The sequence below is a fragment of the Salvelinus alpinus genome, chromosome 4 (genome assembly GCF_045679555.1).
Source record: "Salvelinus alpinus chromosome 4, SLU_Salpinus.1, whole genome shotgun sequence".
Lineage (NCBI taxonomy): Eukaryota > Metazoa > Chordata > Actinopteri > Salmoniformes > Salmonidae > Salvelinus > Salvelinus alpinus.
Window position 1 is genome coordinate 1,712,727 of NC_092089.1, and position 26,475 is coordinate 1,739,201.

The 26,475-nt window shown below is 41.7% G+C and overlaps 1 protein-coding gene across 3 annotated transcripts; it reads right to left on the bottom strand.

Moving 5' to 3' along the window:
• Positions 1–30: 30 nt before the first annotated feature.
• On the bottom strand, positions 31–9,401 carry LOC139572695 (lysosomal acid glucosylceramidase-like). Of its 3 annotated transcripts, none has more exons than XM_071395384.1 (12): positions 9,164–9,383; positions 8,902–8,966; positions 8,442–8,633; positions 8,157–8,303; positions 7,865–7,998; positions 4,947–5,119; positions 4,667–4,756; positions 4,227–4,374; positions 3,784–4,008; positions 2,922–3,085; positions 852–968; positions 31–766 (listed from the first exon to the last, which is right to left on the bottom strand). In XM_071395384.1, exons 1-12 carry the CDS (start codon positions 9,187–9,189, stop codon positions 661–663), a joined length of 1,587 nt encoding a protein of 528 aa, XP_071251485.1. In that variant the 5' UTR covers positions 9,190–9,383; the 3' UTR covers positions 31–660. The 3 variants fall into 3 exon arrangements, with proteins under 3 accessions (XP_071251485.1, XP_071251486.1, XP_071251487.1); XM_071395385.1 differs by having other exon boundaries at positions 8,902–8,970; positions 9,164–9,380; XM_071395386.1 differs by lacking the exon at positions 852–968 and having other exon boundaries at positions 9,164–9,401.
• Between the last annotated feature and the right edge of the window lie 17,074 nt (positions 9,402–26,475).

Below are 26,475 nucleotides of genomic sequence, written 5' to 3' on the forward strand. Positions count from 1 at the left end.
AAAAGTCCCGATACTTGTGTGAAGACGTAATAGAGACAAATCATTTATTCAAAAGGCAAATGGTTTAAACGGCATTAATACATTCTGTACATTATTACTTTACATGATCTCTTTTATAAACCATGTTCACGCGATAATGTTAACACCGTTATTAACCAGATTTCAGTTTAGAAACAGTTGTTAGCAGACCGGTGTAATGGTCAGACCTTCTCAAGCAGCAGCAGTGTCTGATCATAGTAGTGTACCTGGCCCTGGTTTGATCACATGCTATATTCACACATTCCAGAGCTTTTCCCAGCGTGATGAAGATCAGTGCAGGTAGTCACAGCATACATAGGAACACACAACATATTTGGCTGTATTGGCTAAACCACACACACATTTCAAGCTCTGATCAAAGAAATGGCAGAGCCCACGATGCTGCAGGGTTATCAGGTATGCTGTGAACAGTCAGGCTGTTATGAGGCAGCACATTGGGCTTTGGGTGGTGGTGGGAGTTGAGTGTGGTGGTGGAAATGTAGCAGACCTGGTAGTGAGGGATAATGGTGCTGACAGATGACAAATGTTTGGTCGTTTTTTGGAAGTGTAGCACAGGGGTAATGCCGACTGTGACAATGCTTTGGCCCTGGCAGTAAAGGTGTGTGTTCCATTCCAGTGTGATCAGCGTGTGTTCCAAGCGAGTGTGAGCAGGGAGTGGGCTGGAGCACTGGAGGAGATGAAACCCACAGCAGGATCATACACCTCAAACTGGACCTCTGACGACGACCTGCAACACACACACAGTCTCACATCAAGGTAACACACATGCAAACACACACATATCAAGTGTTAACACACACACTTTCACCCACCTGTTGAGGATGGTAAGCACCACTGACCCGTCTGGCCTGACGAAGGCAGAGCTTTCCAGTTTTGTTTCCTGACTGAAGGACACACCCACTCTCTGAGACCCCTCCCACAGGAACTTACTGTGTAGCAGAGTTAATTTACTTGTGTTATATGCACTTCAACACATACAGATCAGTGATCACCAAGTAAGTTAGGAAAGAAGGGTTCATTTTATAAAGTATTGGTACAGGGTGTCAGACCTGCCCAGGCTGGACAGTACAGTACCTGAAGTGGGCCATGCTATAGAAGGTGGGACAGTACCTGAAGTGGGCCATGCTATAGAAGGTGGGACAGTACCTGAAGTGGGCCATGCTATAGAAGGTGGGACAGTACCTGAAGTGGGCCATGCTATAGAAGGTGGGACAGTACAGTACCTGAAGTGGGCCATGCTATAGAAGGTGGGACAGTACAGTACCTGAAGTGGGCCATGCTATAGAAGGTGGGACAGTACAGTACCTGAAGTGGGCCATGCTATAGAAGGTGGGACAGTATAGTACCTGAAGTGGGCCATGCTATAGAAGGTGGGACAGTACCTGAAGTGGGCCATGCTATAGAAGGTGGGACAGTACCTGAAGTGGGCCATGCTATAGAAGGTGGGACAGTACCTGAAGTGGGCCATGCTATAGAAGGTGGGACAGTACAGTACCTGAAGTGAGCCATGCTATAGAAGGTGGGACAGTACAGTACCGGAAGTGGGCCATGCTATAGAAGGTGGGACAGTACAGTACCTGAAGTGGGCCATGCTATAGAAGGTGGGACAGTACAGTACCTGAAGTGGGCCATGCTATAGAAGGTGGGACAGTACAGTACCTGAAGTGGGCCATGCTATAGAAGGTGGGACAGTACCTGAAGTGGGCCATGCTATAGAAGGTGGGACAGTGCCTGAAGTGAGCCATGCTATAGAAGGTGGGACAGTACAGTACCTGAAGTGGGCCATGCTATAGAAGGTGGGACAGTACAGTACCTGAAGTGGGCCATGCTATAGAAGGTGGGACAGTACAGTACCTGAAGTGAGCCATGCTATAGAAGGTGGGGCAGTACAGTACCTGAAGTGGGCCATGCTATAGAAGGTGGGACAGTACCTGAAGTGGGCCATGCTATAGAAGATGGGACAGTACAGTGCCTGAAGTGGGCCATGCTATAGAAGGTGGGACAGTACAGTACCTGAAGTGGGCCATGCTATAGAAGATGGGACAGTACAGTACCTGAAGTGGGCCATGCTATAGAAGGTGGGACAGTACCTGAAGTGGGCCATGCTATAGAAGATGGGACAGTACCTGAAGTGGGCCATGCTATAGAAGGTAGTACAGTGCCTGAAGTGGGCCATGCTATAGAAGGCAGTACAGTACCTGAAGTGGGCCATGCTATAGAAGGCAGTACAGTACCTGAAGTGGGCCATGCTATAGAAGGTAGTACAGTACCTGAAGTGGGCCATGCTATAGAAGGCAGTACAGTACCTGAAGTGGGCCATGCTATAGAAGGCAGTACAGTACCTGAAGTGGGCCATGCTATAGAAGGCAGTACAGTACCTGAAGTGGGCCATGCTATAGAAGGTAGTACAGTACCTGAAGTGGGCCATGCTATAGAAGGCAGTACAGTACCTGAAGTGGCCCATGCTATAGAAGGCAGTACAGTACCCGACGTGGGCCATGCTATAGAAGGCAGTACAGTACCTGAAGTGGGCCATGCTATAGAAGGTAGTACAGTACCTGAAGTGGGCCATGCTATAGAAGGTAGTACAGTACCTGAAGTTGGCCATGCTATAGAAGGTAGTACAGTACCTGAAGTGGGCCATGCTATAGAAGGCAGTACAGTACCTGAAGTGGGCCATGCTATAGAAGGTAGTACAGTACCTGAAGTGGGCCATGCTATAGAAGGTAGTACAGTACCTGAAGTGGGCCATGCTATAGAAGGCAGTACAGTACCTGAAGTGGGCCATGCTATAGAAGGCAGTACAGTACCTGAAGTGGGCCATGCTATAGAAGGTAGTACAGTACCTGAAGTGGGCCATGCTATAGAAGGTAGTACAGTACCTGAAGTGGGCCATGCTATAGAAGGTGGGCTGTTTGTAGAAGATGTCTCGGCTGTGGTCCACGATGATGGGGCTGTCCACGAAGTTCTTCACCCAGTTGGGCCCTCCTCCTTGGTCCAGAGCCAGGTTCCAGTCTGTCCAGCCCACCACATAGTGGTTCAGGTCCTACAGCAGACAAGAGAGGAGAGGAAGAGAGGGAGAGTAGAGAGAGGAAGAAAGTGACTCATTCACTGTCTAGTTTGTGTTGTTGTGTTACCTGGCATTGCATCAGCATAAACAATTCTGTGATTCTCAGGAGAGGGACTGTTGCGATGCTACATGAATGGAGAGGGAACAGGTAAGAGAGTCCTGTTTCAGTCCTGCAGAGTATTCAGAGAGAAAAAGGAGGGGTGAAAAACAAGAGGGAGGAAGAGCGGGAGGCATGGATAAACTGAGAGCACCATTCTAGCTTGTTCCCTAGGGCAACATAACAGAGCAGCAGTTTGAGCTGTAGAGTACAGTATGAATGTGTTTAACTCGCGCTGAAGGACATGACACAGAACTGACTTCATGAGGGACGAACAAAGAACAAGGAGACAAAAACAGACAGATCTCACAGACACACCTTCAATTCATCAGTTGGCCCCTGTAACATTTCACAATCAGCACCTAAGCTACTAACTAGATCATACACAGGAATCTGACAAAACATTGAGGTCACACTCAACTTATTTTTGTCTGATGTCATGCTGACCTGTTCAATTACCTGCTACAGTAACACCTTCACATGTACACCTGTACGATGTCATTCTCACCCGTTAGCCATACGACTAAGAAAGAGTACGTATTGACGATCCTCATTCTAGGTCATACGGCTATCTTACCTGTATGATGCTGTGTGCGTACTGCTCAGCTCTCTCCCAGCTACCCAGCCGTACTCCTCTGTCTGTGGGGCTCCAGCCAGCGCAGGCCTCCGTTCCAAACAGGTAGTATTCTGGGTACAGGTGGTGGGTAGTGCCCAGGGAGAGCTCTGCCGGCACCAGAGTGTCCAGGTACCAGTGGACTCCAACACCATGGATATACCTGCCAGCACGCACATCACTGAGGACCTGGGAGGAGGAGGAGCATACTTCAATATTGTCCAAATGTACACTTTCAACATTTCACTATTTCTTTATGGACTTCTCCCCTTTTCCCATGCATCCTTCTTTTGTTGACTCTCTCTACTCTCTGTCCTTGACCCTACCTTACCCCATCCCTTCATCTCTCATTCCTTTCCTCCCTCTCTCAAAGCCCCCCCTCTTCTTTCAGAGTCCCTCTCACTCACCACTTTAGCCCAGTGTGGCAGTAGCAGTCTGTTGTCGTCCAGGATGAGGAGGTGTGTGTGGGGGTGTGTGGAGGTGTGCAGGGCGGGGCCAAGGTCCAGGCCCACCCAATCCCTCTGCTCCTCTGCTGTGAAGCCCAGAGCCTGGAAACTGGAGCAGAGAAAACAGATTACTGTTATAATATAATATATGCCATTTAGCAGACGCTTTTATCCAAAGCGTGCATAGATTTGACGTATTTTGGTGGTTCCGGGAATCGCACCCACTACCCTGGCGTTACAAGCTCCATACACTACCAACTGAGCTAAAATAACCTGTAACATGTACTTCCTCTATAACTAACTTCATTACCAGAATGCAATTACTAACTAAATAACACTTTTTCCTGTTGTCAATTATGTACCTGCCTTAGATACACATGTAATATAAAGTGAGATGTGACCTGTAGTTGGTCATCTGTCCAGCAGAGGGCTCGTTGCCTGTGGTCACGGCCCAGAATGATAGGTTGTATTTGGCATACTCCTCCAGGAACCTGAGGGAGTAGAATGAATACTCAGAGAGAGGGGGAAAAGTCCAACTCCTCTGTAAGGCTCCATGTGCCCAGGTCTTTGTGTGTACAGTATGATAACTGACATAGTATTTAGTCCAGGTCTTTGTGTGTATACTGTATGATAACTGACATAGTATTTAGTTCAGGTTTAGGTGTGTATACTGTATGATACCTGACATAGTATTTAGCCCAGGTCTTGTGCTCCTTGCCCCCAGGCTGGCCCTTCAAAGAGCCCTTGCCAGTGAGAGCACCGTTGGTCTTCAACCATGCGGGGGCGCTCCAGGCACTGGCCAGCAGAGACAGGGGGCGGGGCGACAGGGCCTGGGCTCGCTGCAGCAGGGGGATCTGGGATTGGACCAACAACAGGAAGTGGTGTTGTGAGTACATACATCCCTATTCATCCATGACTGCATGGCCATGCACGACTCCAACTCCATCAAGTTTGCTGACGACAGTGGTAGGCCTGTTACCCGGCTACCGTCTGACATTCGAAGACATTACAGGTGCATCAAAGCCAAGACAGAGAGACAAAAAAACTGCTTCAATTACCAGGCCATCAGACTGTTGAACAGCCATCACTAGCTGTCTACAAGGTGATATACACTCACTGACACCGAATACTGTCCCATGTTATTGAGACATTGATCCACTAGAAACTTCCTGTTTCACACTGTGTATTTAAATACTGTATCCCCGACATAGATTAATTATTCTGCAGCATTGAAGGTCCCCAAGAACACAGTGGCCTCCATCATTCTTAAATGAAAGACGTTTGGAATAGAGTTCGACCGATTAATCGGAATGGACGATTAATTGGGGACGATTTCAAGTTTTCATAACAATCGGAAATCGGTATTTTTGGACGCCGATTTTGCTATTTTATTCAAAAATATATATGATTACACCTTTATTTAACTAGGCAAGTCAGTTAAGAACACATTCTTATTTTCAATGACGGCCTAGGAACGGTGGGTTAACTGCCTTGTTCAGGGGCAGAACGACAGATCTTTACCTTGTCAGCTCAGGGATTCAATCTTGCAAACTTACGGTTAACTAGTCCAACGCTCTAACCACCTGCCTCACGAGGAGCCCGCCTGTTACGCGAATGCAGTAAGAAGCCAAGGTAAGTTGCTAGCTAGCATTAAACTTATCTTATAAAAAACAAACAATCAATCAATCAATCATAATCACTAGTTAACTACACATGGTTGATGATATTACTAGTTTATCTAGCGTGTCCTGCGTTGCATATAATCGATGCGGTGCGCATTCGCGAAAAATGACTGTCGTTGCTCCAACATGTACCTAACCATAAACATCAATGCCTTTCTTAAAATCAATACACAGAAGTATATATTTTTAAACCTGCATATTTAGCTAAAAGAAATCCAGGTTAGCAGGCAATATTAACCAGGTGAAATTGTGTCACTTCTCTTGCGTTCATTGCACGCAGAGTCAGGGTATATGCAACAGTTTGGGCCGCCTGGCTCGTTGCGAACTAATTTGCCAGAATTTTACGTAATTATGACATAACATTGAAGGTTGTGCAATGTAACAGGAATATTTAGACTTATGGATGCCACCCGTTAGATAAAATACGGAACGGTTCCGTATTTCACTGTAAGAATAAACGTTTTGTTTTCGAAATGATAGTTTCCGGATTCGACCATATTAATGACCTAAGGCTCGTATTTCTGTGTGTTATTATGTTATAATTAAGTCTATGATTTGATAGAGCAGTCTGACTGAGCGATGGTAGGCACCAGCAGGCTCGTAAGCATTCATTCAAACAGCACTTTCGTGCGTTTTGCCAGCAGCTCTTCGCAATGGTTTAAGCATTGCGCTGTTTATGACTTCAAGCCTATCAACTCCCGAGATTAGGCTGGTGTAACCGATGTGAAATGGCTAGCTAGTTAGCGGGGTGAGCGCTAATAGCGTTTCAAACGTCACTCGCTCTGAGACTTGGAGTAGTTGTTCCCCTTGCTCTGCAAGGGTAACGCTGCTTCGAGGGTGGCTCTTATCGATGTGTTCCTGGTTCGAGCCCAGGTAGCGGCGAGGAGAGGGATGGAAGCTATACTGTTACACTGGCAATACTAAAGAACCTATAAGAACATCCAATAGTCAAAGGTATATTAAATTCAAATTGTATAGATAGAAATAGTCCTATAATTCCTATAATAACTACAACCTAAAACTTCTTACCTGGGAATATTGAAGACTCATGTTAAAAGGAACCACCAGCTTTCATATGTTCTCATGTTCTGAGCAAGGAACTTAAACGTTAGCTTTCTTACATGGCACAAATTGCACTTTTACTTTCTTCTCCAACACTTTGTTTTTGCATTATTTAAACCAAATTTAACATGTTTCATTATTTATTTGAGGCTAAATTGATTTTATTGATGTATTATATTAAGTTAAAATAAGTGTTCATTCAGTATTGTTGTAATTGTCATTATTACAAATAAATAAATAAAATTCGGCCGATTAATCGGTATCGACTTTTTTTGGTCCTCCAATAATCGGTATCGGCGTTGAAAAATCATAATCGGTCGACCTCTAGTTTGGAACCACCAAGACTCTTCCTAGAGCTGGCCGCCCGGCCAAACTCAACTTCACAATAACAGCACTTACAGTTGATCGGAACAGCTCTAGCAGGGCAGAAATGTGACAAGCTGACTTGTTGGAAAGGTGGCATCCTATGATGGTGCCACGTTAAAAGTTACTGAGCTCTTCAGTATGGGCCATTCTACTGCCAATGTTTGTCTATGGAAATTGCATGGCTGTGTGCTCGGTGTACAGTACATACTGTATGGATTTCATTTTGATTCTGCTACAGTGCTATTTAGGTTGTTCATTGGATTCAGATGTTCTTGATTTCTTGCCTTTTTTATTTTCATTTTAATTGTTTGACATCTGACTGCAGTTTTTGGAGCTAGTAACATAAGCATTTCGCTGCACAGCTATAACACCTGCTAAACTGTTTACGCGACCATTAAACTTTAATTTGATACGTTTACGATCTAACAAGTCAAAGGAGAGAAAGAGCTGAAAAAAGAGAACGAGAAACAGAGAGACTATCTAAGCCACCTTCATGTTAGTGTCCTCTGGTGCTAAGGTAAAGTTGTCCAGGTTGTAGTCTCCAGGTGAGTCGGCATAGGTGTACAGATGGGTTGAGAAATCACAGCTGGCAATGGGCACCCGCACCACACTGTACCCAATACCTGGGACACAAAGCACAGCAGTATACACACTTAACTCAGCCTTTATCTGACCAGGTTTGTCCCATTGACATAAAATGTCTTACTCAAGTGAAATAGACAGGACTATTCTAGTAATTATGATTATAGCTATGGCCCTTACTGACACCCTGACCTCTCACCCTGAGCAGAGAAGTACTGTCGTAGTAGCTGGTCCTGTGTTCTGGGGGACAGAGACAGGATGTTGATGGCAGCTGAGTCTGTCATGGCTCCTCCAAACCCTCTGATCCTCTGGTACTTCTGGTAGGGAACCACAGTCAGCCTGAGAACTGGGAGAGATGGAGGGGGAGAGAGGGGGGTGGTCAGTACAGGTCCTGAAGGGTAACAGTGTGTGCAGGCTTTTGTCTTTTTTGTTTCCCACCCTTGGGCTAGTGGGGGTTGTTGTTTTCAGCCCAGGCTATTCTCACCTGCTCCAGTGCTGTTCTTCTGTCCCTGTCCCTGTCCTCTCTGCAGCCTGCTGCCAGCCTTACTGCTGGTGAAGGACAGGAACTGACCCAAGGCAGGTAGTGTGTCCGACCCAATACTGTCACAGTGGGTGGAGTTACACTCACACACCACCGAGCCATGGCCAAAGTTACGGGCCACACACTCATCACTGCCTGGGGAGGAAACACACACACAGGGTTATAGAGGGTCGTTCATAAGGGGAAGGGAAGCTATGGGTCTTTGGTCATCAGCATCAATAAATGACATGACTGACAGTGGTAAACATGCTGATTTAAACAATGCAGTTCAGAAACGTGTCATAAAGCTTTATGTATGTGTTATGTGTTAAGTAGTTATAAACATGGTCATGGCTAGTTCTACATTTAATTCGACTAGTTAGTTAGTTCCCATGTGAAAGTGGCCATACATAACATACTGTACCTCTGGATCGTGTTGCTACTCCAATGAACAAAGCGAGAGGGATGAGTGCTGTTGACAATGGCATTCTATCTGTAGAGAGAACAGAGAATAACAACAGCATGCTGACAGGTGCTGTAGCCTACTAGCCCCTGATCATGACTCTGTTCCATTACATTATACATACGGAGTAACGTTAGGCTCCTTTAGTCCATTAGCTAGTGTCATTTTAATCCGCAACTGTCACAATCACTGTCACCAGTGCGCATCAGAGGTTCGTTCTTACCTAGTTTTTATCAGGATATTTGACATGTCATAAAGTGCACGTCAAGTATTGAGTCGCATGTCCAACTGATCGATTTTCTCTGCTATATCCGGATTGTACAAAATTGTATGGACCTCGATAGTCATATGACAAGCGCACTGTGGTACGTCACTTCGATGTAAATTGTAGTTTACCACTAGAGGTCGCCAGTGACAAATACAAGGTTGGGAACATTGCCCACCATAGTAGTGTAACGAATGTGTAACGAGCCTGCAAAGCCACTGAAACTCACGTAGCTAGTTAACTAGCATAAACAGTTCGGTACGATCATTTTCCATGAAATAATCAAGTTGTGGTTTATTTGGATGAATATAGTGCCCACCAACAGCCACCAACCCGGACCCAAAGCACACTGGCGCTACTCAAACTGACTGGCCCAGCGTGCCCCAGTCAGCATCATCAACATACAGAAACTCATTTGCATAACACTGTGTGATAGGCTGAGAGATATTCAAACGTATACACACATTAGTTTACGTTACCCATGTAAATAGAATCCATGGATTCGATTTCTATGACATTACCTTCTTAGACTGAAACACATAATTGAACTGACTAAACATAAAACAATATATATGTAATCCACTGAGACATTGTACAATGACCACACAGATAGAACAATAACCTAGTGTGGGTTAGTTATGAAAATCTTTGTCAATGCTTTCTGAATGTATATGGTTACCAGTGTTAAAACCCTCTAGCCAAGCGGGCTTCCTAACCGTTAATATATAGTTCAGTGCTCCTAACAGTTCTTTGGGGTCCACCCCCTGACCTGCTGCAATTAACTCAGGTGCTTGACACTTTCTCTTGTAGGTGCACAGGGCATCTCAGTGTTTACGTCCGTTTGTGTTGTATATGTCTCTGTGTCTTTGACTAGCTTTCAGTCCTGACAGTGTCCAGTTCCCTTTCAGCTGACACATTAACATCTCTTGGAGCCCACAGTTTACCATTTTCCTCCACCCTTCTCCTGAAGGGTAACCTAGGCAACACTGGTTTATTTTTCTCAGATCACCCAGTTTCCTGTTGTGCTCTGAAACAACCCCAAAGTAAGATTTGAGTATAAGTAAGGTTATAGTGTACGATGGAATAATAAGGCCCATTCCACTGTACTCCAGTACTTCATACAGCACATCTGACCGTTGTTTTTGCAATTTAAAAGTAAGCTGACAACCTCTTCTGGTATTCACTAAGCCACACATATTCATTATTCTCATACCTGGGGGTGTCATCTTTAGAGCAAACACTGTGGCCCTCCAGGATCTCTCTCTCTCTCTCTAATCATGTCGACTATCTCCTAGCAAATCCTTTTCAAACTTTGCATAATGAAGAAATACAGAGATAAGACTCTTGGTGCTCATCAGCCACTCAACATTACAAAAGGACATGGCAAAAAAATAGAAGATTCATCCAGAGTTGTTTGGATGGAAGCAGTGGCTAGCAGCTGTACTGAGGTAGCTAACGTTAGCTAGTTAGGACGTATCTTTGTTGATGTTTGATGTCAGACCGATGCTGAATTTGATTCTGAACGTAAAATACACTTTACTCTTTAAAAGTAAATGCTAAATTCCTCTTAGTGCACTAAGAGCTAAATATAGGGGGAGTAACTAGCCTATAAACTGATCATAACCCAAATGTTAGAATGTTTGTGTGGCTCAAAACTCATTTCTGGCATTGGTGCATTCAATTTGTAGTATAGTGGTTTTGACGCATATTCGTTTTATGTATGTGACAATAAAACATATATCTTATTTTTGCCCTACCAATATTTACATGTTAAAATCACCACTGTCAAGACATAACACCACATTCTTCACATGTAATGCCTCCCCACACTTGTTTGAATGGCTTGAAATTCGTCTCAGTTTGCATTTCAACACAGCGCTCTGCTCTACCCTCTTTTTTCAATGTCTTTAACTGGGAGACCACTGGGTCTCTATCCTGTGCTTCCAAAAGGAAAGCTGCATTTGTTTGAACTAACTGGCTTGTTTGAGCTCTGACTGCAGGCTCAATAGCGACAACCTGAGGCTTGTTGACGATGGCTCTCAGATTGACAGTAAACTCCTGTGGGTCGGCTGTGTCTACAGGTCACAGGTCTACAGGTCGGCTGTGTCTACAGGTCGGCTGTGTCTACAGGTCTACAGGTCGGCTGTGTCTACAGGTCGGCTGTGTCTACAGGTCACAGGTCTACAGGTCGGCTGTGTCTACAGGTCACAGGTCTACAGGTCGGCTGTGTCTACAGGTCACAGGTCTACAGGTCGGCTGTGTCTACAGGTCGGCTGTGTCTACAGGTCTACAGGTCGGCTGTGTCTACAGGTCGGCTGTGTCTACAGGTCACAGGTCTACAGGTCGGCTGTGTCTACAGGTCGGCTGTGTCTACAGGTCTACAGGTCGGCTGTGTCTACAGGTCGGCTGTGTCTACAGGTCACAGGTCTACAGGTCGGCTGTGTCTACAGGTCACAGGTCTACAGGTCGGCTGTGTCTACAGGTCGGCTGTGTCTACAGGTCACAGGTCTACAGGTCGGCTGTGTCTACAGGTCACAGGTCTACAGGTCGGCTGTGTCTACAGGTCACAGGTCTACAGGTCACAGGTCTACAGGTCACAGGTCTACAGGTCGGCTGTGTCTACAGGTCATTACCTTAGTCCCTTCCCTTAACTCTAATAGCCCAGATCTAAAGACTCCAAAGAGCTGGAGTTTAGACTGGGACTGGACATACAACAACATTAATCAGGATTTAATCATGGCCCCAGGCAGCTCCTGGTGCAGGAAGGCTTGGAGCGTAGAGACACCGTCTGAGACAGAGTGGCGATGACCACCCCTCCACACGGAGGAGCGACAGAGAGAGACCCATATACTGTAGGGGTGTTGGTGTAAATGACAATCAAATATTTATTTTTGACCTTTATTTTAACAGGGAGTCCCATTGAGACCAAGGTCTCTTTTGCAAGGGAGCCCTGCATCTCACAATTACACAACAAATGACACATAGGAAATACACCAGAAAATAAATACAGAGAAAACAATCAAATAAAGTACACATGAAATCAATCACATTCCTCAGCAAAGAGGTCCTCAATAAACACTGAAATGCCCAAAAGGCACCAATACATCCATTTGTAGGGAACTCTGACGACTGTTCCATACTGTACATGGGGTGGAAAGAAACAGACGGAATTTCCAGAGTTAACCATCCCTATGATCGGGTATAGTAACTACTTCTATGGGTAAGTAATGATGTCAGGTAATGTGGGGTATAGTAACTACTTCTATGGGTAAGTAATGAAGTCAGGTAATGTGGGGTAAAGTAACTACTTCTATATGTAAGTAATGATGTCAGGTAATGTGGGGTATAGTAACTACTTCTATGGGTAAGTAATGAAGTCAGGTAATGTGGGGTAAAGTAACTACTTCTATATGTAAGTAATGATGTCAGGTAATGTGGGGTATAGTAACTACTTCTATGGGTAAGTAATGAAGTCAGGTAATGTGGGGTAAAGTAACTACTTCTATATGTAAGTAATGATGTCAGGTAATGTGGGGTATAGTAACTACTTCTATGGGTAAGTAATGATGTCAGGTAATGTGGGGTATAGTAACTACTTCTATGGGTAAGTAATGATGTCAGGTAATGTGGGGTATAGTAACTACTTCTATATGTAAGTAATGATGTCAGGTAATGTGGGGTATAGTAACTACTTCTATGGGTAAGTAATGATGTCAGGTAATGTGGGGTAAAGTAACTACTTCTATGGGTAAGTAATGATGTCAGGTAATGTGGGGTAAAGTAACTACTTCTATATGTAAGTAATGATGTCAGGTAATGTGGGGTATAGTAACTACTTCTATGATGTCAGGTAATGTGGGGTATAGTAACTACTTCTATGGGTAAGTAATGATGTCAGGTAATGTGGGGTATAGTAACTACTTCTATGGGTAAGTAACGATGTCAGGTAATGTGGGGTATAGTAACTACTTCTATGGGTAAGTAATGATGTCAGGTAATGTGGGGTAAAGTAACTACTTCTATGGGTAAGTAATGATGTCAGGTAATGTGGGGTATAGTAACTACTTCTATGGGTAAGTAATGATGTCAGGTAATGTGGGGTAAAGTAACTACTTCTATGGGTAAGTAATGATGTCAGGTAATGTGGGGTATAGTAACTACTTCTATGGGTAAGTAATGATGTCAGGTAATGTGGGGTATAGTAACTCCTATGGGTAAGTAATGATGTCAGGTAATGTGGGGTAAAGTAACTACTTCTATGGGTAAGTAATGATGTCAGGTAATGTGGGGTATAGTAACTACTTCTATGGGTAAGTAATGATGTCAGGTAATGTGGGGTAAAGTAACTACTTCTATGGGTAAGTAATGATGTCAGGTAATGTGGGGTAAAGTAACTACTTCTATGGGTAAGTAATGATGTCAGGTAATGTGGGGTATAGTAACTACTTCTATGGGTAAGTAATGATGTCAGGTAATGTGGGGTATAGTAACTACTTCTATGGGTAAGTAACGATGTCAGGTAATGTGGGGTATAGTAACTACTTCTATGGGTAAGTAACGATGTCAGGTAATGTGGGGTATAGTAACTACTTCTATGGGTAAGTAACGATGTCAGGTAATGTGGGGTATAGTAACTACTTCTATGGGTAAGTAACGATGTCAGGTAATGTGGGGTATAGTAACTACTTCTATGGGTAAGTAATGATGTCAGGTAATGTGGGGTATAGTAACTACTTCTATGGGTAAGTAACGATGTCAGGTAATGTGGTGTATAGTAACTACTTCTATGGGTAAGTAATGATGTCAGGTAATGTGGGGTAAAGTAATGATGTCAGGTAATGTGGGGTAAAGTAACTACTTCTATGGGTAAGTAACGATGTCAGGTAATGTGGGGTATAGTAACTACTTCTATGGGTAAGTAATGATGTCAGGTAATGTGGGGTATAGTAACTACTTCTATGGGTAAGTAATGAAGTCAGGTAATGTGGGGTAAAGTAACTACTTCTATGGGTAAGTAATGATGTCAGGTAATGTGGGGTATAGTAACTACTTCTATGGGTAAGTAATGATGTCAGGTAATGTGGGGTATAGTAACTACTTCTATGGGTAAGTAATGATGTCAGGTAATGTGCGGTATAGTAACTACTTCTATGGGTAAGTAATGATGTCAGGTAATGTGGGGTAAAGTAACTACTTCTATGGGTAAGTAATGATGTCAGGTAATGTGGGGTATAGTAACTACTTCTATGGGTAAGTAATGATGTCAGGTAATGTGGGGTATAGTAACTACTTCTATGGGTAAGTAATGATGTCAGGTAATGTGGGGTAAAGTAACTACTTCTATGGGTAAGTAATGATGTCAGGTAATGTGGGGTATAGTAACTACTTCTGTGGGTAAGTAATGATGTCAGGTAATGTGGGGTAAAGTAACTACTTCTATGGGTAAGTAATGATGTCAGGTAATGTGGGGTAAAGTAACTACTTCTATGGGTAAGTAATGATGTCAGGTAATGTGGGGTATAGTAACTACTTCTATGGGTAAGTAATGATGTCAGGTAATGTGGGGTATAGTAACTCCTATGGGTAAGTAATGATGTCAGGTAATGTGGGGTATAGTAACTACTTCTATGGGTAAGTAATGATGTCAGGTAATGCGGGGTATAGTAACTACTTCTATGGGTAAGTAATGATGTCAGGTAATGTGGGGTATAGTAACTACTTCTATGGGTAAGTAATGATGTCAGGTAATGTGGGGTATAGTAACTACTTCTATGGGTAAGTAATGCTGTCAGGTAATGTGGGGTATAGTAACTACTTCTATGGGTAAGTAACGATGTCAGGTAATGTGGGGTATAGTAACTACTTCTATGGGTAAGTAATGATGTCAGGTAATGTGGGGTAAAGTAACTACTTCTATGGGTAAGTAATGATGTCAGGTAATGTGGGGTATAGTAACTACTTCTATGGGTAAGTAATGATGTCAGGTAATGTGGGGTATAGTAACTACTTCTATGTGTAAGTAATGAAGTCAGGTAATGTGGGGTATAGTAACTACTTCTATATGTAAGTAATGATGTCAGGTAATGTGGGGTATAGTAACAACTTCTATGGGTAAGTAACGATGTCAGGTAATGTGGGGTATAGTAACTACTTCTATGGGTAAGTAACGATGTCAGGTAATGTGGGGTATAGTAACTACTTCTATGGGTAAGTAACGATGTCAGGTAATGTGGGGTATAGTAACTACTTCTATGGGTAAGTAATGATGTCAGGTAATGTGGGGTATAGTAACTACTTCTATGGGTAAGTAATGATGTCAGGTGATGTGGGGTAAAGTAACTACTTCTATGGGTAAGTAACGATGTCAGGTAATGTGGGGTATAGTAACTACTTCTATGGGTAAGTAACGATGTCAGGTAATGTGGGGTATAGTAACTACTTCTATGGGTAAGTAACGATGTCAGGTAATGTGGGGTATAGTAACTACTTCTATGGGTAAGTAACGATGTCAGGTAATGTGGGGTATAGTAACTACTTCTATGGGTAAGTAACGATGTCAGGTAATGTGGGGTATAGTAACTACTTCTATGGGTAAGTAATGATGTCAGGTAATGTGGGGTAGAGTAACTACTTCTATGGGTAAGTAATGATGTCAGGTAATGTGGGGTATAGTAACTACTTCTATGGGTAAGTAATGATGTCAGGTAATGTGGGGTATAGTAACTACTTCTATGGGTAAGTAATGATGTCAGGTAATGTGGGGTAAAGTAACTACTTCTATGGGTAAGTAATGATGTCAGGTAATGTGGGGTATAGTAACTACTTCTATGGGTAAGTAATGATGTCAGGTAATGTGGGGTATAGTAACTACTTCTATGGGTAAGTAATGATGTCAGGTAATGTGGGGTAAAGTAACTACTTCTATGGGTATGTAATGATGTCAGGTAATGTGGGGTATAGTAACTACTTCTATGGGTAAGTAATGATGTCAGGTAATGTGGGGTAAAGTAACTACTTCTATGGGTAAGTAATGATGTCAGGTAATGTGGGGTAAAGTAACTACTTCTATGGGTAAGTAATGATGTCAGGTAATGTGGGGTATAGTAACTACTTCTATGGGTAAGTAACGATGTCAGGTAATGTGGGGTATAGTAACTACTTCTATGGGTAAGTAATGATGTCAGGTAATGTGGGGTAAAGTAACTACTTCTATGGGTAAGTAATGATGTCAGGTAATGTGGGGTATAGTAACTACTTCTATGGGTAAGTAATGATGTCAGGTAATGTGGGGTATAGTAACTACTTCTATGGGTAAGTAACGATGTCAGGTAATGTGGGGTAAAGTAACTACTTCTATGGGTAAGTAATGATGTCAGGTAATGTGGGGTATAGTAACTACTTCTATGGGTAAGTAATGATGTCAGGTAATGTGGGGTATAGTAACTACTTCTATGGGTAAGTAATGATGTCAGGTAATGTGGGGTATAGTAACTACTTCTATATGTAAGTAATGATGTCAGGTAATGTGGGGTAAAGTAACTACTTCTATGGGTAAGTAATGATGTCAGGTAATGTGGGGTATAGTAACTACTTCTATGGGTAAGTAATGATGTCAGGTAATGTGGGGTAAAGTAACAACTTCTATGGGTAAGTAATGATGTCAGGTGATGTGGGGTACAGTAACTACTTCTATGGGTAAGTAACGATGTCAGGTAATGTGGGGTAAAGTAACTACTTCTATGGGTAAGTAATGATGTCAGGTAATGTGGGGTATAGTAACTACTTCTATGGGTAAGTAATGATGTCAGGTAATGTGGGGTAAAGTAACTACTTCTATGGGTAAGTAATGATGTCAGGTGATGTGGGGTACAGTAACTACTTCTATGGGTAAGTAATGATGTCAGGTGATGGGGGTATAGTAACTACTTCCACGGGTAAGTAATGATGTCAGGTGTTGTGGCAATGCAGGAGTTTTTGCAAAATGGCTTTATGAATGATTAAATTGCAGATTATCGACCTACATTAGGACCAATCCTACTTGTTTTTGATAGCGCATGTCACGCCCTGACCTTAGAGAGCCTTTTTATTTCTCTATTTGGTTAGGTCAGTGTGTGATTTGGGTGGGCATTCTAGTTTGTCTATTTCTTTGTTGGCCGGGTATGGTTCCCAATCAGAGGCAGCTGTCTATCGTTGTCTCTGATTGGGGATCATACTTAGGCAGCCTTCCCCACCTTAGTTTGTGGGATCTTGTTTTTGTATTGTTACTGTGTAGCCTGCAGAACGTTACGTTCGTTTATCCTTTTTTTTTTTTTTTTTTGGTGTTCATCAAAATAAAGTAAGATGTACGCTTACCACGCTGCGCCTTGGTCTCATTCCATCAACGAGCGTAACAGCGCAAGCATTGATGAGAACAAAACCTGTCACCCCCCCACAGCCTGTAGCCTCAGCTCCAGTGGTGAAAAAAGTACCCAATTGTCATACTTGAGTAAAAGTAAAGACACCTTCAAAGAAAATGACCTTCAAAGAAAATGAATTAAAAGTGTAAGTCACCCAGTAAAATACTAATTGAGTAAAAGTTCAAAAGTATTTGTTTTTAAATATACTGTAAGTATCAAAAGTAAATGTAATTGCTAAAAAAATATCAAAAGTAAAAGTATGAATCATCTCAAATTCCTTATAATAAGCAAAAAGTAGGAGGACCAGGGGTGTTCACTGATAAGTCTGGGAATTGGACCGGTTTCCTGTCCTGCTAAGCATTCAAAATGGAAGACGTACTTTTGGGTGTCAGGGAAAATGTATGGAGTAAAAAGTACATTATTTACTTTAGGAATGTAGTGAAGTAAAAGTAAAGTTGTCAAAAATATGAATAGTTAAGTAAAGTACAGATACCCAGAAAATGACTTAAGTAGTACTTTGAAGTATTTTTACTTAAGTACTTTACACCACTGCTCAGCTCCATCACTGCTACTCTTCACACGAGACACTCTATGGGGGAAACAACAACATGTTTTAACTGTCATACGTGTTCTGGGATTCTTATAAGAGAAGTGCACTGAACCAATCATGTTGCAAGACTGGAGCCCAGACTAATATAGGGCACATTGACACTGGACTCACATTGACACTGGACTCACCATGTCCACCAGCTCCCCTAGTGGCCGTCCCTCCTCAGTGCTCTCCCCAGCGGTCCACACGTACCGCTGCCTCAACTTGATCTAAAACAACAACACAAGGAGAGATACACTAGTCACACGTACAGGACACCTCAAGTTTACTTACATATCTTACTTCTAATGTCTTATGTTAGGATTAGGGGAGGGTAAACTGATCCAAGAGCTGTTCCTACAGATAACATGTACCAGGCGCCCACTATCTATCTGAGGAGGAGCTATCTTGGAGAGGAAGTGTTCATTAGTGGTTCTGTAGTTTTGTAGCCAGTTGGAGGCATGAATTGGCTGGTCGAAGCGGGAGGCGTGGTAGGAGGAGGGCAGCAGTTCCTTACAATTCTTCACCTACAGGTGGGCTATGGAGAGGAGAGGCGATTTAATCACAATCATTATTAATATAATTATTTTGTCTGTCTGTGTGTGTGTGTGTGCAGTACTATCATCCCTGTGTGTAGCAGTAGTGGACAGAATCCCACTGCCCTTCACCCCATCTACACAACCAGTCAAGGTTAACACCAACACAATACAGGTTGACAACATTGGTCATAGAGTGTTGCGGGGATGACTGTGTGTATATTAAATGTGTAAAGGTACATTGAGGTGTGATCAGGTGTATTAGGTAGGGTAGGATACAGAGTAGGTAGCGCAGGATGGGCTTGCTGTAGTCGGCTCTCTTCAGGTGAGATATCAGCTCCAGAGCTGGCTGCCTCACCATCACACAGCCCTCGTTAAACGTCTTCAGCTGGACGAAGACCATCATATACGGTAACATACACATCAACATATCTTGGAAACGGACAGGTTTAGATGTGTATACAGTATGATACTTGACATAGTATTTAGTCCAGGTTTAGATGTGTATACTGTATGATACCTGACATAGCATTTCGTCCAGGTTAAGGTGTGTATACTGTATGATACCTGACATAGCATTTAGTCCAGGTTTAGATGTGTATACTGTATGATACCTGACATAGCATTTAGTCCAGGTTAAGGTGTGTATACTGTATGATACCTGACATAGAATTTAGTCCAGGTTTAGATGTGTATACTGTAGGCTACCTGACATAGTATTTAGTCCAGGTTTAGATGTGTCTACTGTATGCTACCTGATTTAGTATTTAGTCCTGCTTTAGGTGTGTCTACTGTAAACTAAAAAAGAAACGTCTTCTTACTGTCAACTGCGTTTCTTTTCAGCAAACTTAACATGTGTAAATATTTGTATGAACATAACAAGATTCAACAACTGAGACATAAACTGATGATACAGTATGATACAGTTGGAGTCAGAAGTTTACATACACCTTAACCAAATACATTTATACTCAGTTTTTCACAAATCCTGACATTTAATCCGAGTAAAAATTCCTTGTCTTAGGTCAGTTAGGATCACCACTTTATTTTAAGAATGTGAAATGTCAGAATAACAGTAGAGAGAATGATTTATTTCAGCTTTTATTTCTTTCATCACATTCCCAGTGGGTCAGAAGTTTACATACACTCAATTAGTAATTGGTAGCATTGCCTTTAAATTGTTAAACTTGGGTCAAACATTTCGGGTAGCCTTCCACAAGCTTCCCACAATAAATTGGGTGAATTTTGGCCCATTCCTCCTGACAGTGCTGGTGTAATTCAATCAGCTTTGTAGGCCTCCTTGCTCGCACACACTTTTTCAGTTCTGCCCACAAATGTTCTATAGGATTGAGATCAGGGCTTTGTGATGGCCACTCCAATACCCTGACTTTGTTGTCCTTAAGCCATTTTGCCACAACTTTGGAAGTATGCTTAGGGTCATTGTTCATTTGGAAGACCCATTTGCGACCAAGCTTTAACTTCCTGACTGATGTCTTGAGATGTTGCTTCAATATATCCACATAATTTTACCTCCTCATGATGCCATCTATTTTGTGAAATGCACCAGTCCCTCCTGCACCAAACCACTCCACAACATGATGCTGCCACCCCCATGCTTCACGGTTGGGATGGTGTTCTTTGGCTTGCAAGCCTCCCCCTTTTATCTACAAGCATAACAATGGTCATTATGGCCAAACAGTTCTATTTTTGTTTCATCAGACCAGAGGACATTTCTCCAAAAAGTACGATCTTTGTCCCCATGTGCAGTTGCAAACCGTAGTCTGGCTTTTTTATGGCGGTTTTGGAGTAGTGGCTTCTTCCTTGCTGAGCGGCCTTTCAGGTTATGTCGATATAGGACTCGTTTTACTGTGGATATAGATACTTTTGTACCTGTTTCCTCCAGCATCTTCACAAGGTCCTTTGCTGTTGTTCTGGGATTGATTTGCACTTTTCGCACCTGTTAGGAGAATTAAGTTCTCATGTTCTTTAACCAATTCAATTAAATTACTCAGTCAGTATGCTATATCAGGATTTGTAGGATAGTGATAGAAATAAAAACAGACAGAGGCCCAGTCTACAATAGTCAAATGTTTATTTACGGGAACGTTCTGCCTATCATTTCCTGTACATTGGTCTATATACCTCACATTTCGTCATAAATGTCCCTCCTCCTCTCAGAAACAATGACAATATAGTTCACAAGTCTTCTTCTCATACATTGTCTGCCACCTGTTATACAATCTACTACAAGCCCAAGGTCTCTCCCCTCCCTGGGTGGGGTCAGAATGTCCTGAAAGGAACACAGTAGTACAGCTTGTCTGTCGATAGCTCCTTTTATCTCATACATTGTCTCACACTTGCACCCTGCTTACATACTAAAAAGGAACAAAAAGTCCTTGTCCTAATTCTGACTAAAACTACACACATCAGATTTATAGATGCATGATTCTAATAAATGTCATACAATCATACAATGACAGGGTAGTTTTAGTTATAGTTCTACGTTAAATGTATACATAATTTAGTCATTATTCATAAAAATCCCATAACAGCACCAAAGTACGTTCATCTCTAGGAGACACAACGCGTCTCCTTCCTGAGCGGTATGGCGCCTTCGTGGTCTCATGGTGTTTATCCTTTTGTACTATTGTTTGTACAGATGAACGTGGTACCTTCAGGCGTTTGGAAATTGTTCCCAAGGATGAACCAGACTTTTGGAGTTCTCCCATTTTTTTCTGAGGTCTTAGCTGATTTAATTTGATTTTCCCATGATGTCAAGCAAAGAGGCACTGAGTTTGAAGGTAGGCCTTGAAATACATCCACAGGCACACCTCAAATTCACTCAAATGATGTCAATTAGCCTATCAGAAGCTTCTAGAGCCATGACATAATTTTCTGGAATTTTCCAAGGTGTTTATAGTCCCAGTCAACTTAGTGTATGTAAACTTCTGACCCACTGGAATTGTGATACATTGAATTATAAGTGAAATAATCTGTCTGTAAACAATTGTTGGAAAAATGATTTATGTCATGCACAAAGTAGATGTCCTAACCGACTTGCCAAAACTATAGTTTGTTAACAAGAAATTTGTGGAGTGGTTGATAAACGAGTTTCAATGACTCCAACCTCAGTGTATGTAAACTTCCAACTTCAACTGTAAATCATCTTCCTCAAGTTATAAACCAACGTCAACTCCTCTGAAGCGGGCGGGCGGGCGGGCGGGCGGGCAGCCAGGCAGGCAGATAAAATAATGTATATGTTGAAAGATAATGATAAAATAATTCCACTCTGAAACCTTATAATTGTATGATATTGATTAGAATCATAAAATTATAATCTGATGATGTGTGTAGTTTTAGTCAGAATTAAATTAAACAATGTATCTGTATAGTGGGAAAAAAACAGACTGTCTGAGCAAGGCGTAGCTTAGGATTTGAACGTGTATGTGTGTGCCGAAGAAAAAAAACAGAACAGTTAAACTGTGTTTGGACCGACCTGGCTATGATAGCATAGGGAGTACTTCTCAAGGTTTCCCTAATCTCGGGGGAATGGAACTGTCGGCTGGGTAGTGATACACAGTGGTGATAACTATAGAGAAGGATAAAACTCACCTACTGTTTGTGTGGAATTATGTGCGTAGGATACCTACTGTTTGTGTGGAAGTATGTGCGTAGGATACCTACTGTTTGTGTGGAAGTATGTGCGCAGCTATAAAATGGATGTCTTTGTATAATGGACTTTAGAACCTTCTCTGAATAAATGGTACTAATCTTTTGCATAACCTGAGTCTTTGCCTAATTATTATTATACCCATGGTCTTCCAAACCTCGGGGATTGGTCAAAGCTATTGATTGATAGTTATTATCATTGGGATTGAAAATTCTCGTGACACAGACAGACAGACAGACACAGACAGACAGAGAGAGACAGACAGAGAAAAAGAGGATGAAATGGAGGCAGAGAAAGAGACAGCTTCTATCTCAAGGCGATCAGACTGTTAAATAGCAATCACTAGCCGGATACCACCCGTTTACTCAACCCTGCACCTTAGAGGCTGCTGCCCTAGTCACATTAATAATGTTTACATACTGCTTTACTCATTTCATATGTGTATACTGTATTCTATTCTACTGTATTTTAAAACTTCTTGGAAATAGGGGGCGACATTTTCGTTTTTGGCTAAAAAACGTACCCATTTGAAACTGCCTATTTCTCAGCCCCCGAAACTAGAATATGCATATAATTATCAGATTAGGATAGAAAACACTCTAAAGTTTCCAAAACTGTCTTAATATTGTCTGTGAGTTAAACAGAACTGATATTGCAAGCGAAAACCGGAGGAAAATCTAAACAGGAAGTGTATTTTTTTTGAAACCTCACAGTTCTGAGGCCTGTCTAACGAGCATTTAAAGGGATATCAACCAGATCTCTTTTTCTATGGCTTCCCTAGGGTGCTCATACCCATTCCATGGCACATGGTTTATGAATTGATACGCAAAACAACGCCGGATTCAAAACTTCTAATTTTTCTATTTAAATTACTATACAAAATTCTTGCAACCAATAGAATGTTATATATATGGGGGATACAATCTTCCCAGCTCTGCAGATTTTGCTGTGAGGAGGCAGTCATTAGATCAGATCATTTATTTAGGTATTGTCCATATGTAGCTCGTTTTTGGTCACAGGTCCAGGAATGGCTGAAGAACTGCAACATTTGCCTAGAACTAACACTGTAGATAGCAATACTGGGTGATTTGAAAAGCCATAGTCAATCAATCAATAATATAATTATTATTTTAAATTTACAATCTGTAGAAGCTATGAGAATAGAAAGGTTCAGTACTTTTGTCAAGCATCACTGCACAGTTGAAAAATATATGGCAAATAGAAATACAAAATGGATGGTGTTGAGAGATAGATGGGAGGGGTTGAATGGAGCTGAAGGGTGGGACTAATAACAAGATAACCAATGTAAAACATACAGGGTCTGTAAAATGTATATAGGTTCAGAAATAGCACAGTTACAAATAGAAATCAAACTGGATGGATATCAGAAATAGAGGAAGGACTAAAAACAAACAAAATATAACTATTGTAAAATAGATTGTGTCTGTAAAATGTGTATAAGATGTATAAACTGAAGGTAGAAGCCTAAGTGTTTATTAGTTTACTCCAATTGGGGGAAGGGTGGTAGGGTTTGCGGGAAAAATAAAGGTATATTCTAAAAGAAAAAGTATGTATGTCTATATAGGTATGTGTATGCATATGTGTATGTATATGGATATATATATTTACAAAAAAATATATATGGGGGATTGGAAATGATGCAGACAATTACATTGATGGAAGCTACAATCTTTCCGCAATATTAAGCTGATCCACCCCTTAAGATTTAAAAAAATAAATAAAGTAAAATAGTTAATAGCTATCCGAACTATCTGCATTTACCCTTTTAGCACTAACTCATTACATATGCTGCTGTTGCTGTTAATTATCTATCCTGTTGCCCAGTCACTTTATCCCTACCTATATGTACATATCTATCTCAATTACCACGTACCCCAGCACATTGACTCGGTACTGGTACCCCGTGTATATAGCCAAGTTATCGTTACTCATTGTGTATTTATTACTTGTTATTTTACTGCTGCTCTTTAATTACTTGTTTTTTTCTATTAGTTATCTTTTTTCTCTCTCTGCGTTGTTGGGAAGGGCCCATAAACAAGCCTTTCAATGTTAATCTACACCTGTTGTTTACGAAGCATGTGGCAAATACAATTTGATTCGATTTATTTGGATTTGCCACTGTTTTTTAACCATTTACATGTACATACTGACCCAACTTATATTGCCTGTCAAAAGACTGTTGATACTATTTGTGCTTTGTGAACTATAATCATTTGAAATTTGCTTAAAATCTCCATAGACTTCAAAGGGAAATGTGGGATTTGCCACTGCTCTTGATCCGTTTCAGCTAAAGACCAACACAACGTTCAAATGAATGACTCGACATAGATAACTTCAACACAGCTTTTTGCTCCCATTCATACTTTATAAACTATAAAGCTTGTTGTATCCCCATTCATTTTAACGGCAGATTGCAGGCTTCAAAATTCTTAACTGAAATCCCTGCCACAGAACTTTCAGAATGTTCAAACTAAAACTTAAAAACACATTATATTGCTTAAGATACTATCTGACCTGGCGCCAGGATAAAGTGACTAAGGGGGGCAGTTGAAATCGGCAATGGGGCAAAACATTTGGGGGGGTTTTTGCATTGGAATTATATTGAATTATATTGAATTCTGATTATACTGTATAATCACACTATACCACAAGACTCCGAGACCATACAGCTAGGCCTTTTTGGTAATGAATATTACCTAAATGATCGATAGGGCAATTCACCTATTACAAACAGCCTATTTGAATGCAGTCGTACACAGCTGTTTTACCAAAAATAATGCAAACTAAATGCTGAAAGTTGTAGCCTAGTTATCCATGCATGTAAACAAAAATACTGAATAGCAGTTTGGCTTAGAATACCGAAAACTGCAAGCAGAACAAAACAAAGAAACAGTGGTACCAACTAGTAGGAGTAGTAAACAAAATATCAGATGAATAAAGGCATGACACAATCTATATTTAGGCTAGTTACATTAACAGTAAATAAACGCAGTAAACCAAAGATGAACGGAGATCCAAAACATAGCCTACAGCAGGTTCCCCAACTGGCGGCCCACGGGACAAATTTGTCTGTTAAGTAATACTGCAAGACAGCACAGCAAATAAATGTACTTTTTGGCCTAAATTAAAACCTACAGGGTTGGGTCAAATCCAATACAACACAGAGTGAAACCCTTTTCTATTTTCAAGTATTGCAGCATGATGTTATGGCTATGCTTGTCATTGGTAGGGATTGGGGAGTTTGTCAGGATCAAAAGAAATATGAAAGGAACAAAGCCCAGGTAAAAAGTTAGTCTTCGGAAAACCTGACCCTGGGATAGTTTTATTTTTCAGCTAGACAATTGCACACATTTTAATGCCAAAGACACACCAGAATGGATTGCCAAGAGGTGACAAGGTTTAAATATCACTTCCCATCAATAATCCTCAACCAACAATGCACTAAGCCTGAGTAATTTGGACAAAATCCATGGATATACTGTGTTACCCTAAGAGTTGTGCAAAATTGGTAGAATCTTAAAAATTATTTACAGATGTAATGGCTGCCAAAGGTGCTTCCACCAAGTACTACCCTGAGGAGGAGGTGGGGGGGGGGGGTGTTACCTATCAAATTATGACATTTATTTATTGGAACATTTTCTAGAACTTCTTCACTTTTAAAATGTGGAGGTTGTGTAGGTCTGTAGGACAAAATCTAATGTAACCCGTTTTAGCAAAATGTGAAAAAAGTTCAAGGGGGTGTAGCCTCTCCTTTGGCACTGTATATTTTGCTGACGTACACCAGTGGGTTTTGGCGTACACTATGCTAATATGAAAACATTTAATTTAGGAAATGGTATCACCCTCTAACTTAATTATCCCTTTTACTTAAAAATAATAATTGAAAAGTGGATCAAGGGAATGAACTCAGCAGTACAGAGGCAACCTTTTACGCCAATTCATTTTATATTTGCAGGCCGATGGCAACTTTGTGCTCTACAGTTGGAGTCGGGTTCTCTGGGAATCAAACTCTGAACACAGATGCTCATGCGCTCATCCTCCAACAGGATGGCAACCTG

Excerpts from the sequence above, each read along its gene's own strand:
- LOC139572695 (XM_071395384.1), bottom strand. The coding sequence starts at position 9,189 with ATGTCAAATATCCTGATAAAAACTAG. Across the intron at positions 8,967-9,163 it reads AATATCCTGATAAAAACTAG|AATGCCATTGTCAACAGCAC; the intron begins GTAAGAACGAAC and ends CTCTACAGATAG. Across the intron at positions 969-2,921 it reads TATAGCATGGCCCACTTCAG|TAAGTTCCTGTGGGAGGGGT; the intron begins GTACTGTACTAC and ends TCTGCTACACAG.